The sequence below is a fragment of the Pantherophis guttatus genome, chromosome 3, assembly GCF_059756535.1.
Source record: "Pantherophis guttatus breed Tessera chromosome 3, ASM5975653v1, whole genome shotgun sequence".
NCBI classification, from domain to species: Eukaryota; Metazoa; Chordata; class Lepidosauria; order Squamata; family Colubridae; genus Pantherophis; species Pantherophis guttatus.
Genome location: NC_142065.1, coordinates 213,705,907 through 213,719,568, shown reverse-complemented (window position 1 = coordinate 213,719,568; position 13,662 = coordinate 213,705,907). Strand labels below are relative to the sequence as shown.

Sequence of the window (13,662 nt, the reverse complement as noted above, 5' to 3'; positions counted from 1 at the left end):
GTTGCGATGGGTCAGACACAACTTCACAACTAACATCAACAATGCATTTCAGTAACACTCTAAGCAAGAGCAGAATGTTGTGTGTTTATGTACTGGGCTCAGCTCACACGTAGCCGCCTGTGAAAGGACCAAGTTTTAAACCTGCTGGAGAGTAGGTGTGTATCTTCTTTCTGTTTAGTATCTTAAATCAAAACAAGCTAATTGATTCTTGCATATTTTGCACTTAATTGTTTTATTCATGGAGGAAGCCGGGGCTTTGATCTTACACGCCACTGGATCTAGCTGGAGGAATTGAAACTGCTGCACGGTAACAAACTTGGAAGGGACCTTAGCGGTCATCTAGTCCAACCCCCTGCTCACGCAAGAGACCTGTACTAGGGATTTGAACCACCGAACTGCCGACCTTTCTGATCGACAAGCTCAGTGTTTTAGCCACTGAGCCACCTAGGCAGGCTTAGATCCTGGATCTAGATCCCTAGATCCCCCGTCTTACCAACTCTAACCTTCAGATTCCTATAGTATCTGGCCATTTTGCTGGATTCGTGACCAGGGGAGCTGTGAAAGCGTAGGAGGTTGGAGGAAAAGGAAGCTGGATGGCCGAGAGAAATCTCTGTTGGCTAGGCAAAAATAATTGGGCTTCAGATGTGGTTAAGCCCAGGCCCAGCCTGCTTCTAGGCATGGCAAACACCAGGCAGGGAGGATGCCGTCAGTCAGAGCCTTCCTGGCTGTTTCTATTTACCTTTCTGTGCTGCCATGGCAGCTGCAGCTACAGCTTCCACCTCCTCTACCTGTCCCTTCGCTCTCCCTGCACCGCAGGAGCCTCTCACCATTTCACTATTGGGCACTGCACACCAAAACAACGAGACACAAGGACAGTTTTTCCCCCGAATGCCATCACTCTGCTTAACAACTAATTCCCACAACACTGTCAAATAATTTACTAAGACCGGATTACTATTAATCTTCTCTTCCTTACTGGTATCTCTCTCTTCCCACTTATAACTATGACCATGTTGCTTGTATCTTTCAAAATATATTGCTTTTATTTGTTTCCTAGTACGATTTGATAGCTTATTAGTAAGCTTGACTATCACTAAGTGTATCTTTTTATTCTTGATGAATGTATTTCTTTTTATTCTTGATGAATGTATTTAATTCTCCTTATGTACACTGAGAGCATATACACCCAAGACAAATTCCTTGTATGTAGAATCGCACTTGGCCAAAGAATTCTGTTGTTCTGTTCTGTTCTGTTCTGTTCTGTTCTGTTCTATTCTATTCTATTCTACTCTACTCTACTCTATTCTATTCTATTCTATTCTATTCCCTCGCATCCTGGACATCAACTGTTTCAACTCCTACCCTCAAAACGATGCTATAGAGCACTGCACACCAGAACAACGAGACACAAGGACAGTTTTTTCCCCGAATGCCATCACTCTGCTTAACAACTAATTCCCACAACACTTTCAAATAATTTACTAAGACCGGATTACTATTAATCTTCTCTTCCTTACTGGTATCTCTCTCTTCCCACTTATAACTATGACCATGTTGCTTGTATCTTTCAAAATATATTGCTTTTATTTGTTTCCTAGTACGATTTGATAGCTTATTAGTAAGCTTGACTATCACTAAGTGTATCTTTTTATTCTTGGTGAATGTATTTAATTCTCCTTATGTACACTGAGAGCATATACACCCAAGACAAATTCCTTGTATGTCCAATCGCACTTGGCCAAAGAATTCTGTTGTTCTGTTCTGTTCTGTTCTGTTCTGTTCTGTTCTATTCTATTCTATTCTACTCTACTCTACTCTACTCTACTCTACTCTATTCCCTCGCATCGTGGACATAAACCATTTCAACTCCTACCCTCAAAACGAGGCTATAGAGCACTGCACACCAGAACAACTAGACACAAGAACAGTTTTTTCCCCGAACGCCATCACTCTGCTAAACAAATAATTCCCTCAACACGGTCAAACTAGTTACTAAATCTGCATTACTATTAATCTTCTCATCGTTCCTATCACCCATCTCCTTCCACTTAGGACTGTATGACTGTAACTTTGTTGCTGGTAAACCTTAAGATTTATATTGACTATTTCCCTATGACCATCATTAAGTGTTGTACCTTATGATTCTTAACAAATGTATTTTTTTCTTTTATGCACTCCGAGAGCGTATGCACCAAGACAAATTCCTTGTGTGTCCAATCACACTTGGCCAACAAAGAATTTTCTCCTCTCCTCTCCTCTCCTCTCCTCTCTCCTCTACTCTCCCCTATCCTATCCTATCCTATCCTATTCTCAAGTCGGTCCAGAGTCGGAGATGCCAGGTCAGCCAATGCCGCGTGTGTGTATGTTGCATCAGTCAAATGTACCAGCAATTTCCCTCCGAGCTCACGGTTGCCTCAAAGGGAGATGAGCGGCAAATAAATGTAATAATAATTAATAAAAACGCCATCTGGTCCCTTCTAAAGATCTGGATGGCTGTGTGTCCCAAAGAAAGCCAGGCAATGGGACCACGGGCTTGGTGATGCAGCTGCTGGAAGGCAGTGTGGGAAGGGGGTTGGAAAAGGGCCCAGGGGACCCGGATAGGCCCCTGCCCCCCTCCCCATGCAAACCCTCTGCCCCTCCCCCCCCAGTGGAAGCTGCAGGAGGCGTCTTTTAAGAAATCCATTAACTTTTATTTGGTGCTCCCTGAGGTTTCCCCTGCCCCCCCCCAGGCCCTCCCCGGGGCCCTCAGCTGTCCTTGGTGGGGAGGCTCTTGGACTCGGTGGCCTTGGCCAGGTTCCCGGCTTCCTTCTTCAGCACGTTCAGCAGCGTCTGCGAGCTTTCCAGGATCTGGGGCAGACGGGAAAGAGGGAGGGGGGGCTGGTCACGGGTGGAGCCGGCCTCTCAGTAACAGTAACAAGAGTTGGAAGGGACCTTGGAGGTCATCTAGTCCAACCCCCACCCCACCTTCCGCTCAGAAGCAGGAGACCCAGACTAGGGATCTTTCCTACGGCCCAGTTGGGCGTCTTAAGCCCCCTTGGACCCTCTGAGCCTCTGACCTTCATGTAGGCCGCCTCGGTCTCGGCGATGGTCTTGTCGAACTCGTTGCGGGAGGCCATCTTGTGGGCCAGGGTCTCGTTGATGCGGGCCAGGCGCTCGGTCAGCAGGCGGAGGTCGCCCTGCAGCTTCCCCTTCTCCTCCTCCTCCTGCCGGATCTGCCGGCTCAGCTCGTCCCGCTTGGCACACAGCTCCTCAATGCCTACGGGGGGGGGGGGGCGGGGGGGACAGAGAGGGGGAGAAAGGGTGGGGGTCGTGTCTCAGGGGACTCCAAGGAATGGTGACCCCTCACCCCACCCCACCCCACCCCTTCTCTTCTCTAGCCCCCTCCCCACCACCCCCTCCCCTCACCCTACCCCTTCCCTTCTCCAGCCCCCTCCCCTCCCTTCTCTTCTTCCCCAGCCCCCTCCCCACTGCCCCCTCCCCATCCCTTCCTTTCTCTAGCCCCCTCCCCTCCCCACTTCCCTTCTGTTCCCCAACCCCCTCTACAGTTCCCTTCTGTTCCCCAACCCCCTCCCCACAGCCCCCTCCCCACCCCTTCCCTTCTCTGGCCCCCTCCCCTCCCCACTTCCCTTCTCTTCCCCAGCCCCCTCCCCACCGCCCCCTCCCCTCACCCTACCCCTTCCCTTCCCCAGCCCGCCACCCCACTTCTTTTCTCTTCTCCAGCCCCCTCCCCACAGCCCCCTCCCCACCCCTTCCCTTCTCTAGCCCCCTCCCCTCCCCACTTCCCTTCCCTTCTCTTTCCCAGCCCCCTCCCCACTTCCCTTCTCTTCCCCAGCCCCCTCCCCACAGCCCCCTCCCCATCCCTTCCTTTCTCTAGCCCCCTCCCCTCCCCACTTCCCTTCTCTTCCCCAGCCCCCTCCCCACCGCCCCCTCCCCTCACCCAACCCCTTCCCTTCCCCAGCCTGCCACCCCACTTCCCTTCTCTTCTCCAGCCCCCTCCCCACAGCCCCCTCCCCATCCCTTCCCTTCTCTAGCCCCCTCCCCACTTCCCTTCTGTTCCCCAGCCCCTCCCCACCGCCCCCTCCCCCCACCCCTTTCCTTCTCTTCTCCAACCCCCTCCCCACCGCCCCTCTCCTACCCCTTCCTTTCTCTAGCCTCCTGCACTCCCCACTTCCCTTCTCTTCCCCAGCCCCCTCCCCAACGCTCCCTCCCCCTCCCCCCTCCCCAACGCCCCCTCCCCACCCCACTTCCCTTCTGTTCCCCAACCCCCTCCCCAACGCCCCCTCCCCCACCCCTTCCTTTCTCTAGCCTCCTGCACTTCCCTTCTCTTCCCCAGCCCCCTCCCCAACGCTCCCTCCCCCTCCCCCCTCCCCAACGCCCCCTCCCCACCCCACTTCCCTTCTGTTCCCCAACCCCCTCCCCAACGCCCCCTCCCCCACCCCTTCCTTTCTCTAGCCTCCTGCACTTCCCTTCTCTTCCCCAGCCCCCTCCCCAACACTCCCTCCCCCCCCTTCCCCAGCCCCCTCCCCTCCCCCCCCACCGGCTTACACTTAACCAGCTCGTTGTTGTAGCTCTGCAGCGCCGCGCCTTGCTGGGTCATCGCCGCCGCCGCCGCCGCCGCTGTGTGTGCCCGCCCGCCGCCGGCTCCTCCTCCTCCTCGTCCTCCTGCTGCTGCTCCAACGGCCGGCCGCGCGATGGAGGCGTCGTGGGCCTGGCGCGCCCTGAGCCGGAGCCTGGTGCCGGGGGCGGCGCTGGGCCTGGGCGCGGCGGCGGAGGGGGTCTCGTCGGGGGAGCCGTCGGGGCCGGAGCTGCGGGCGGCGGCGCGGGCGCTGGAGCGGCGGGGGCTGCTGGCGGAGGTGCCGGAGTGGCTGCTGGAGGTGCTGCAGCGGGACGTGCAGGCGCGGCTGGCGCCCGAGTTCTGGAGCCGGGCGGGCGGGGAGGCGCCGTGCTCGTCGGGCCGCCTGCTGGAAGCCTTCGCGCTGCTCCGCCGCCGCCTGGAGCGCTACCTGCGCGGCCTGGCCCTGCTGGAGGAGTGGCTGCCCGGGAGCCCCCGCCACAGGGCCCAGGCTCTGCTGCGCGCCGGCCTCTTCTGCGCCGCGCCCGCCGCCTTCCGCCACGCCGTCCGCCGCTTCTACGAGCGCAGCTTCCGCATCCACATGCAGCCGCAGCAGGAGCAGGAGGCGGCGGCGGGGACGGGCTGCGGCTGCGGAGAGGAGCCCTGCGGCTGCCCGCTGGCCACCGAGCAGTTCCAGCAGCTCAACGGCATCCTGTGGGTCCCCGGGCAGGGAGGGAAGGGCGGGGGGTTGGGCTAGATGACCTCCCGGGGTCCCCCTCCCGCCCCGGAGTCTGATGCTGCGTGTGCGTGTGTCCCCCCCATGGCAGCCACGAGCTGAACCTGCTGGAGCGGGTGAGCGCCGACGCCGTCACCCACGTCCTGCACCGGATGATCGAGGAGCGCGTGGAGCGGCGGTGCCGGGGCGAGTACGAGCGCTCCTTCCTCGGCGAGTTCCAAGAGGTAGGCGGGCGGGTGGGTGGGAGAAGGAAGCCCCGGGGAAAAGGGCCCCCCCCCGCCCAGCTTTCTTTCTTTCTCTTCTTTCCTTCCTTCCCTTCCTTCTTTCTTTCTTCTTTCCTTCCTTCCTTCCCTTCCTTCTTTCTTTCTTCCTTCCTTTCTTCCCTCTTTCTCTTCCTTCCCTTTCTCTTCCTTCCTTTCTTCCCTTTCTCTTTCTCTTCCTTCCTTCCTTCCCTTTCTCTTCTTACCTTCCCTTCCTTCCTTCCCTTTCTCTTCCTTCCTTCCTTCCTTCCTTCTTCCTTCCTTCCCTTCCTTCCTTCCCTTCCTTCCCTTTCTCTTTCTCTTCCTTCCTTCCTTCCCTTTCTCTTCCTACCTTCCCTTTCTTTCTTTCTTTTTCTTTCTTCTCTTTCTCTTCCTTCCTTCCCTTTCTCTTTCTTTTCCTTCTTTCATTCTTCCTTCCTTCTTTTTCTTTCTTCCTTCCTTCCTTCTCTTTCTCTTCCTTCTTTTCTTTCTTCCTTCCCTTTCTCTTCCTTCCTTTCTTCCCTTTCTCTTTCTCTTCCTTCCTTCCTTCCCTTCCTTCCCTTTCTCTTTTTCCTTCCTTCCTTCCTTCCCTTTCTCTTTCCCTTCCTTCCTTCCTTCCCTTCCTTCTTTCTTTTTTCTTTTCCTTCCTTCCTTTCTTCCTTCCTTATTTATTTACTCATTCATTCATTCAACCAATTAATTAATCGAACATGTACTTAGATCAGAGGTCAGAAATGGTGTAGGTGGGGTCTCCTGCTTGGGTGGGTGGGGTGTTGGACTAATGACCTCCAAGGCCCCTTCCAACTCTTTATTCTAATCAGGGGTCTCCAAGCTTGGCCACTTTAAGCCTGGCGGACTTCAACTCCCTGGCTGGGGAATTCTGGGAGTTGAAGTCTGCCAGGCTTAAAGTGGCCAAGCTTGGAGACCCCCGTCCTAGACAACAGGTCCAAGTATAAACATGGAGGTGAACTAGAAATGAGTGCAAGTAAATGGGGACGGTAGGACAGGGACGGTAGGCAGGACGGTGCGCTGATGCCCCATCTCCCAGCCCGCTGACCCTCCTGGCTAAGGATTCTCCGCTCCCTTCTCTGCCCCTGTCGCCCCAGTGGATCGAAAAGGTGATCGGCTGGCTCAGCACAGTCTTTCTGCAAGAAAGCACCGCCACCCTGCCTAGCCCAGCCACCACCACCACCAGCAGCAGCAGCAGCAGCACCCTGAAGCGATGGCGCTGCCACGTCCAGGGCTTCTTCTACCGCCTGTATGCCAGCATGCGCATCGAGGAGCTCTTCAGCATCATCCGCGGTGAGCCAGCCCGGGTGTGAGCCTCTCTGGCCGCTAAGCAACCCCCTCCCCACCAAAAAGCCCAGCGCTGGGTGCACTTCCTCACCGTCCCTCCCTCCGGCTGCCCCGGTTTCTGGTACAGATTTCCCGGAGTCGAAGCCTGCCGTGGAAGACTTGAAGTATTGCCTGGAAAGGACCAATCAGCGGCAGCAGCTCTTGACCTCCCTGAAAAGCGCCCTGGAACTCCGGCTCCTCCATCCCGGTGGGTGACCGACCGCGCTTGCTTCTGCCCGGCGTTTCCTCTCGGCCTCCCTGAGGGAGTCTCGCCTCTTGGTGCCCGCTCCTCCTCCTCCTCTGTTTTCAGGGGTGAACACCGCGGACATCATCACCCTTTACATCTCTGCCATCAAAGCCCTGCGGGAGCTGGACTCTTCCATGGTGATCCTGGAAGTGGCCTGTGAGCCCATCCGGAAATACCTGAGGTGAGAGGGGCCGGGTTGGCATTGGCGTCTCTCTGGCTGACCTGGCTTGCTTTCGATGATGTGACGAGTCGGGATTGCCGGCTCTAGTTTTGGTGGTAGATCAGAGGTGAAATCCACTTACCTTCGCTACCGGTTCGGGAACGGGAGCGCGTGGGAGTGGGAGTGGGAGCGCGCCTGTGCTATGCGAGCGCACCTCTTCTTCGTACGCGCAGAACAGTGGTGGGTTCCGCCCGGTTCCGCCGAGCCGGTAGCGGTGACGATATGACATCACCGAACCGGTTCTGCCCCCCTCCTGCCCTCACCCCCGTTATTCTTACCTTTTATTTGGCCCCACCCCCAATCTATTGCTGCCTCCTGAGTCCCAGCTGATGGGCTATAAAGAAAAACTGTTTAAACTCTTGCCGTGGGGCTTCAAAGGGCCGCCCTACAGCTGATCAGTGGTAAAAGGCAGTTTGGTGGTAGATCGGTGCCTCCAAAAACAAATGAGTAGACTGGTGCCTCCAAAAATAAATGAGTAGACCGGTGCCTCCAAAAACAAATGAGTAGACCGGTGCTTGCAAAAATAAATGGGTAGATCAATGCCTCCAAAAATAAATGGGTAGATCAATGCCTGCAAAAATACATGAGTAGACCGGTACAGCTCTGCAAGCAGTTAAAAGCCTGGTAGACCAGTACCTCTGCTAAATCCTAAATAATTGTCACATGACCATCAAGCCACACCCACAAAATAAGCCACAGCCACAGAACCGGTAGTAAAAAAATGTAGACCCCACCCCTGGCACAGAACTTTTTGCACATGTGCACATGGTAAAAAAACAGGACGTAATGACGTCCCGGCGTGTGGGCAGAGTGTCCCACTGTCGGCGCTACCAGTTCAGCGAGCCGGATAGAAACACGGAGATTTCACCGCTGTGGTAGACCCATCAGCCGCTCCCCCCTAGGACCAGGGAGGATACCGTGCGGCAGATTGTGGCAGGACTGACGGGGGATGCTGAAGGATCGGCTGACCTGGCAAATGAGCTCTCCAAAGCTGACCCGGTGACGCTGGAGAATGACCAAGAGAGCGAGGACGATTACTCCGATCCCGAGGACTGGGTGCCCGATCCGGTCGATGCCGATCCAGGTGAGTTGGGGCTGCGGTTGGAAGGCACTGTGGGGAGACGGGAACTGGGTCTGAGATGCTTCTGGCCTCTGCCCATGTGCCCCCTCCCTCCTACCAGGGAAGTCCAGTTCCAAGCGCCGCTCCTCGGACATCATCAGCCTGCTGGTGAGCATCTATGGCAGCAAAGACCTCTTCATCAATGAATACCGCACGCTGCTGGCTGACCGCTTGCTGCACCAATGCAATTACAGTGCCGAGAGGTGAGGCCCGCAGTTGCGCAAAGTCCCCCGAGGCAGAGCCAGAAGGCCGCCCTTTGCTCGGCTGTGGCCGGGGATAAGGAGGATTGGGGGACAGGTGGAGCTTCTCTGGCACTCCTCTGCAGGGGCTGCCGGTAGAGGGTCTCCTCTGCAGAAAGTGAGCAGCAGAGGCCTGGGCAACAGTCCTTCCTTCTCGCTTCAGGGAGATCCGAAATGTGGAACTGCTGAAGCTGCGCTTTGGAGAGGCCCAGATGCACTACTGTGAGGTCATGCTAAAAGTAGGTGCTCCCTTTTTTTTTTTCCCCATTTTTTTTTTATAAACAAACATACAATACATAATCAATCCATCAGTGTATCATCTGAGTACATCTTTTGTGTCTTCTCCCGACTCCTCAATCGTTTCTCATAGCTTGATATTTGTCATTTTCTTTGTTATAACATTTCTCCCACCTTTCTTTACACTATTGAGTCCGAAAGGAGAAGGGTGGTATAGAAATTTGAATAATAAATAAATAAATATTACTCTATGTACATCTCATCTCCAGCCAATAATAAAATTGCCCCCAAATCTGATAATATTCCGATTCTTCTCTTTCTTTTAATTGTCAGTCTATTCATTTCTGCACAATCCAATATTTTCTTAATTATTTCTTCCTCCATAGGGATTTTCTCTGCTTTCCATCTTTGCGCAAATACTATTCTCGCTGCAGTTAATACATGTACAGTCAAGTATATATTTTCCTTACCAAATTTCTCTGGTAAGATACCCAATAGGAACAGTTCAGGTTTTAAATCTATATGCTGTTGTATCATTTCTTCTAACCATGTTTTAATTTTCATCCAATAATTACTCGCTTCTGGACATCTCCACCACATATGATGATACGATCCTGGTAACTGATGACATTTCTAACATTTTGCAGATTTATCTTTAAATATTCTTGCCAATTTTTCAGAAGACATGTGCCATCTATAAAACATTTTATATTGATTCTCCTTATATGCTGTGGACATGGTTAATTTATAACTTTATAATAGCTGTTGTCATTTATCTAACTCAATTGAATATCCAAAATTCTTTGCCCAAGCTATCATTGTTTCTTTTACCTGTTCTTCTTCTAATTTAATACTAAGTAAATAATTATATATATATATTTAATTATGTGTTCATCTGTTCCTGTATCTTATCCAGTTCTGTCATTCCTCCATAAAAACCATATAATTTAGCATCTTTTTCATATCTTGTTTGAATTTGCATATGTGTATACCAATCCAACTCAATCCCTTTTTTCTTTTTTTTAAAGATTTTTTTTAATTTTCAAACAAAAACAACATAAAAACATCATCCTTTCAAACAATTACAGTGTTTCGGTTGGTTAAAATCCTTTCATGCTCCCAAAATCTTCAAAATATCAATATATGACAAATTTTCCTTTCCCCTAAAAGAAAACAAGTGTTTATACATTTTATCTTAATTTCATTTCATATATCATATTTCATCTCCATGTTTTATTGTCTATCCATTGATAAAATAACTCCCATATCAAATAATATTGTTTATCTTCCTGTTCTCTTATTTCAAACGTAAGTTTACTCATTTCAGCATAGTCCAGCATTTTCTTAATAATTTCTTCATCAGTAAGTATCTTCTCTCCTTTCCAGTTTTTAGCAAATACAATTCTAGCCGCTGTTAAAATATTCACAATTAAATATTGCAATTCTTTATTGAATATCTCTGGTAAGATCCTAATAAAAATGTCTCTGGTTTAAAATCAATATTTCTCTTTATCATTTTTTCCAACCACGTGTGTATCTTAGTCCAATATCTCCTTGCTTCTATGCATGTCCACCACATGTGGTAATAGGATCCTGGGGTCTGATGACACTTCCAACATTTCTCCGATTTATTCTTGAACATTCTGGCTATCCTCGTCGGGGATAGATGCCACCTGTAAAATATCTTATACAAATTCTCCTTATATGCTGATTGTCATTTTATAATTATGTGACCACAATTTTCCCAACTCAATCCCTTGTTCTCCCTATAGAGACATTGCCAGATCACTCTGGTCCCTCCGAAGGGTGATTTTACTCGGCTGGAGGGGCCCGCAAAAAGGCCCCATTGTGGCCTGTCCAGCTGAGCTCGGACGTCTCTTCCATCTTTCCGTCCCTTCCATCTCTCCCATGTAGGACATGGCGGACTCTCGGCGCATCAATGCAAACATTCGTGACGAGGAGCAGAAGCTGCCTGAGCAGGAGAGGCCTCCCTTCAGTCTTGAGGCCACCATCCTCTCCAGTGAGTTCTGGCCCCCGTTGAAGGAGGAGAAGCTGGAGCTCCCAGGGCAGATCAAGGAGGCCATGGAGGCCTACGCTAAGAAGTACGAAAAGCTGAAGGTAGGCGAGTCCTCTGTCTGCAGGAAGCGCAGCCATGGGCCTGTTCCGCAGCTGGCAGCCAACAATGACGGAGGCCTTCTGTTTCTCCTCCGGGTGCAGCCTAGCTCCCTTCTAGGATTCGGCTGTCCCTTTCTTGCCATCTTCCTCTCCCTTCGCCCAGGACATCCTGCTCATCTGCGGAACAGACATGTGGCTGGGCCATCAGCCAGGAGCTTCCGGTCTGTTCTGACCTTGTCTTCCTGAGTCAATAAGTCCCAATAACCTCTTTTATTTTAACAGCTGTAAATTCTGGTCATTCACAGATGAGTCCCAAATCGTTGTAAAGAATCTTTCGGGATAAGGCTGATAGTCACTCACCTTGATCTCCCTTGGCACGCTGCCAAAGACCTAATTGGCAAAGCCACACGGAGTCCAGAATCAAACAGAGCTTCAGGCTTTAAACTGCACAGAATGAACAACGTTGCTTCCTGCAAAGGCCCACATGCCTTTGCTCCTCTTTTAAGTCTTATGGGAGGGGCCAATCATCTCCAAGCCCTACTTCCGAGTCCCTTTTGTTTTAGCTATTCTTGCCTTCTGGCAGCTCTGCGCATGCGCGCACTGGGAATAGGCTCCCCCTGTTCCTCTGCCTCGCTGAGGTCCGACTCTGGAGGCTCCGGAGGCAGCACGTACCTCCCAGATGTCCCCTTTCTCTGCCTCCAACGCAGAGCCCTTGTCCGAGCCTTCCCCAGACTCCAGGACTGGCCCGTGTTCCTCCCCAGCCTCCTCACTGTCTGCTGCCAGCTGTGCAGGCTGCCAGCGGACCACAACATGGTCCTTCAGCTGAGTAATCATAATTCTCCCTGGCGGCTTCTTCGCAGGCCATGAGGACCTTGAACTGGAAGCATCACCTGGGCTTGGTGGACCTGGAGTTGGAGTTGGCGGACCGTACGATCTCCCTGTCTGTGTCGCCGGTGCACGCAGCTGTCATCCTGCACTTCCAGGAGAAAAGTAGGTCTCCTGGCTCCAGGAAAGCCTCCAGCTTCTGCCCTTCTCCCACAAAGGGAGCTCCCAGTCTTCCAGGGAAGGGCCCGCAGACATGTATGCGTACATGCACAGATGTGGGTCATATGAGCCAACCATGGGGGAGGGACATATTTGGCAGTGTCAGGGTAGATGGAGGGAAGGTTTCCTACCAGGAGATCCTTCTTGGGCCTCTCTACGCGAAGTGCTGCCTTGGCCTCAAAGTCTTGAGTCCCTCCTTGGGGACCCTTCCTTAGGCGGCACTGCTGGGCTCGAGATGAGGCCCTAAGCAGGGTGGGTGCCTCCTTTGCAGGCACGTGGACCTTGGAGGAGCTGAGTGAAGCTGTGAAGGTGCCTGCGGCCTCCCTGCGGCGCAAGATGACCCTCTGGCTGCAGCAAGGGGTGCTGCGGGAGGAGCCCCCTGGGACCTTCACGGTGATCGAGGAGGAGCTGAAGGACCAGGCCGAGAAGGTGGTGCTGATCGATAGCGATGAGGAGGGGGATTCAGCCATGGCCTCCCAGGCGGACCAGAAGGAGGAGGAACTACAGGTGCTCATCTGGGGAAGGAGGGAGGAGGCTTCCCACCGTGGACCAGGACTGACTGTCCTGGCTAAGGAAGGAAAGCCAGAGAGCAGCCGAGGTCTCAGCACTGGCCCTCTATTGAGTGACCCACCCTTGTCCGGGCACAACAGTAGCCTTCCAGCTCAGGGCTGGCTGGATCCCAGAAGCACCTGAGCCAGAGCTCTGCAGTGTTCAGTGCCACCGCCGCCACTCAAGTGTTCTGATCTCTGCCTCGGCCTTCTTTCTGTGTCCTTGTGCCCCCTTTGTAGCTCTTCTGGACCTACATCCAGGCGATGCTGACCAACCTGGAGTGCCTCTCCCTGGAGCGCATCCACAGCATGCTGAAGATCTTCGTGATGACGGGTCCCATGGTCACCGAGATCGACATCCAGGAGCTGCAGGTCTTTCTCCAGAAGAAGGTCCGGGACCAGCAGCTCAGCTACTCGGGGGGCGTCTACCGCTTGCCCAAAAGCTGCAACTGATCTCCTCCGCTCCTGAGGGCAGCGCCTGATGGACTGACAGGTGTGGGTCACCCTGAGACTCTGGCCTGGGGTGCTGCCTTGCGTCGCCTTGGTGCGTGCGGCCACGGGGTGTGGGTGGGTGTGGGTGGGTGTGTGCGCACAGCCCAAGGAACTGGTAGCAAAATATTCGTTTTGATGGATTTCCTGGTTCATAATAAAAGTGGTTTCCCTCTGAGCCATTGGGACTGTGGTGTATTTTTTCTCCGTGAATCGAGCTGGCTGGCTTGCTCCCTCTTTCAACTCGGTTCCTTGCCAACATTTCCTTCCAGCCCCTCTGCAGAATATCGGGAGAGGCACGGCTGGGGTGGTTGGCCGGATGGTTCCCTCTTTCTTCTAAAGGGCCTTCCTTGCCCACCTGCGGTATGTTTCTTATCACATACAGTCAGAGTTTGTTGCAAAAATCGCATTCAGAAGGGACACACGGATAACTGATGCAGCAGGATTCATTAACTTCTCTTTAATTTCTCTTGGGCAGAAAATTATTTAATTGTTTTTTAAATTGTTTTTAAATTTTATATGCAATGTTTTATCTTGGCTG

At 52.7% G+C, this 13,662-nt stretch overlaps 2 protein-coding genes across 2 annotated transcripts; one reads left to right on the top strand and one right to left on the bottom strand.

Moving 5' to 3' along the window:
* Nucleotides 1-2,668: 2,668 nt before the first annotated feature.
* Nucleotides 2,669-4,679, bottom strand: SSNA1 (SS nuclear autoantigen 1). Its single transcript, XM_060681787.2, has 3 exons — nucleotides 4,546-4,679; nucleotides 3,057-3,256; nucleotides 2,669-2,847 (listed from the first exon to the last, which is right to left on the bottom strand). The coding sequence occupies exons 1-3, from the start codon at nucleotides 4,595-4,597 to the stop codon at nucleotides 2,746-2,748; spliced, it is 354 nt and encodes a 117-aa protein (XP_060537770.1). The 5' UTR covers nucleotides 4,598-4,679; the 3' UTR covers nucleotides 2,669-2,745.
* Nucleotides 4,680-4,691: 12 nt separating this feature from the next.
* LOC117659457 (anaphase-promoting complex subunit 2-like) lies at nucleotides 4,692-13,299 on the top strand. The gene is made up of 12 exons (XM_087891404.1): nucleotides 4,692-5,266; nucleotides 5,380-5,512; nucleotides 6,634-6,829; nucleotides 6,951-7,070; nucleotides 7,173-7,290; nucleotides 8,232-8,413; nucleotides 8,511-8,652; nucleotides 8,852-8,927; nucleotides 10,840-11,043; nucleotides 11,901-12,030; nucleotides 12,356-12,591; nucleotides 12,873-13,299. The coding sequence occupies exons 1-12, from the start codon at nucleotides 4,692-4,694 to the stop codon at nucleotides 13,083-13,085; spliced, it is 2,325 nt and encodes a 774-aa protein (XP_087747530.1). The 3' UTR covers nucleotides 13,086-13,299.
* Nucleotides 13,300-13,662: the final 363 nt, after the last annotated feature.

What these genes read in the sequence shown, in the direction of transcription:
- SSNA1 (XM_060681787.2), bottom strand. Translation starts at nt 4,597, where the DNA reads ATGACCCAGCAAGGCGCGGCGCTGCAGAGCTACAACAACGAGCTGGTT. An exon ending in CAACAACGAGCTGGTTAAGT is followed by an intron (nt 3,257 to 4,545) that starts GTAAGCCGGTGG and finishes CCCCCCCCGTAG; the next exon opens with GCATTGAGGAGCTGTGTGCC. An exon ending in CCGAGGCGGCCTACATGAAG is followed by an intron (nt 2,848 to 3,056) that starts GTCAGAGGCTCA and finishes CGTCTGCCCCAG; the next exon opens with ATCCTGGAAAGCTCGCAGAC.
- LOC117659457 (XM_087891404.1), top strand. Translation starts at nt 4,692, where the DNA reads ATGGAGGCGTCGTGGGCCTGGCGCGCCCTGAGCCGGAGCCTGGTGCCG. An exon ending in CAGCAGCTCAACGGCATCCT is followed by an intron (nt 5,267 to 5,379) that starts GTGGGTCCCCGG and finishes CCCCCATGGCAG; the next exon opens with CCACGAGCTGAACCTGCTGG. An exon ending in AGAAGTACGAAAAGCTGAAG is followed by an intron (nt 11,044 to 11,900) that starts GTAGGCGAGTCC and finishes GCTTCTTCGCAG; the next exon opens with GCCATGAGGACCTTGAACTG.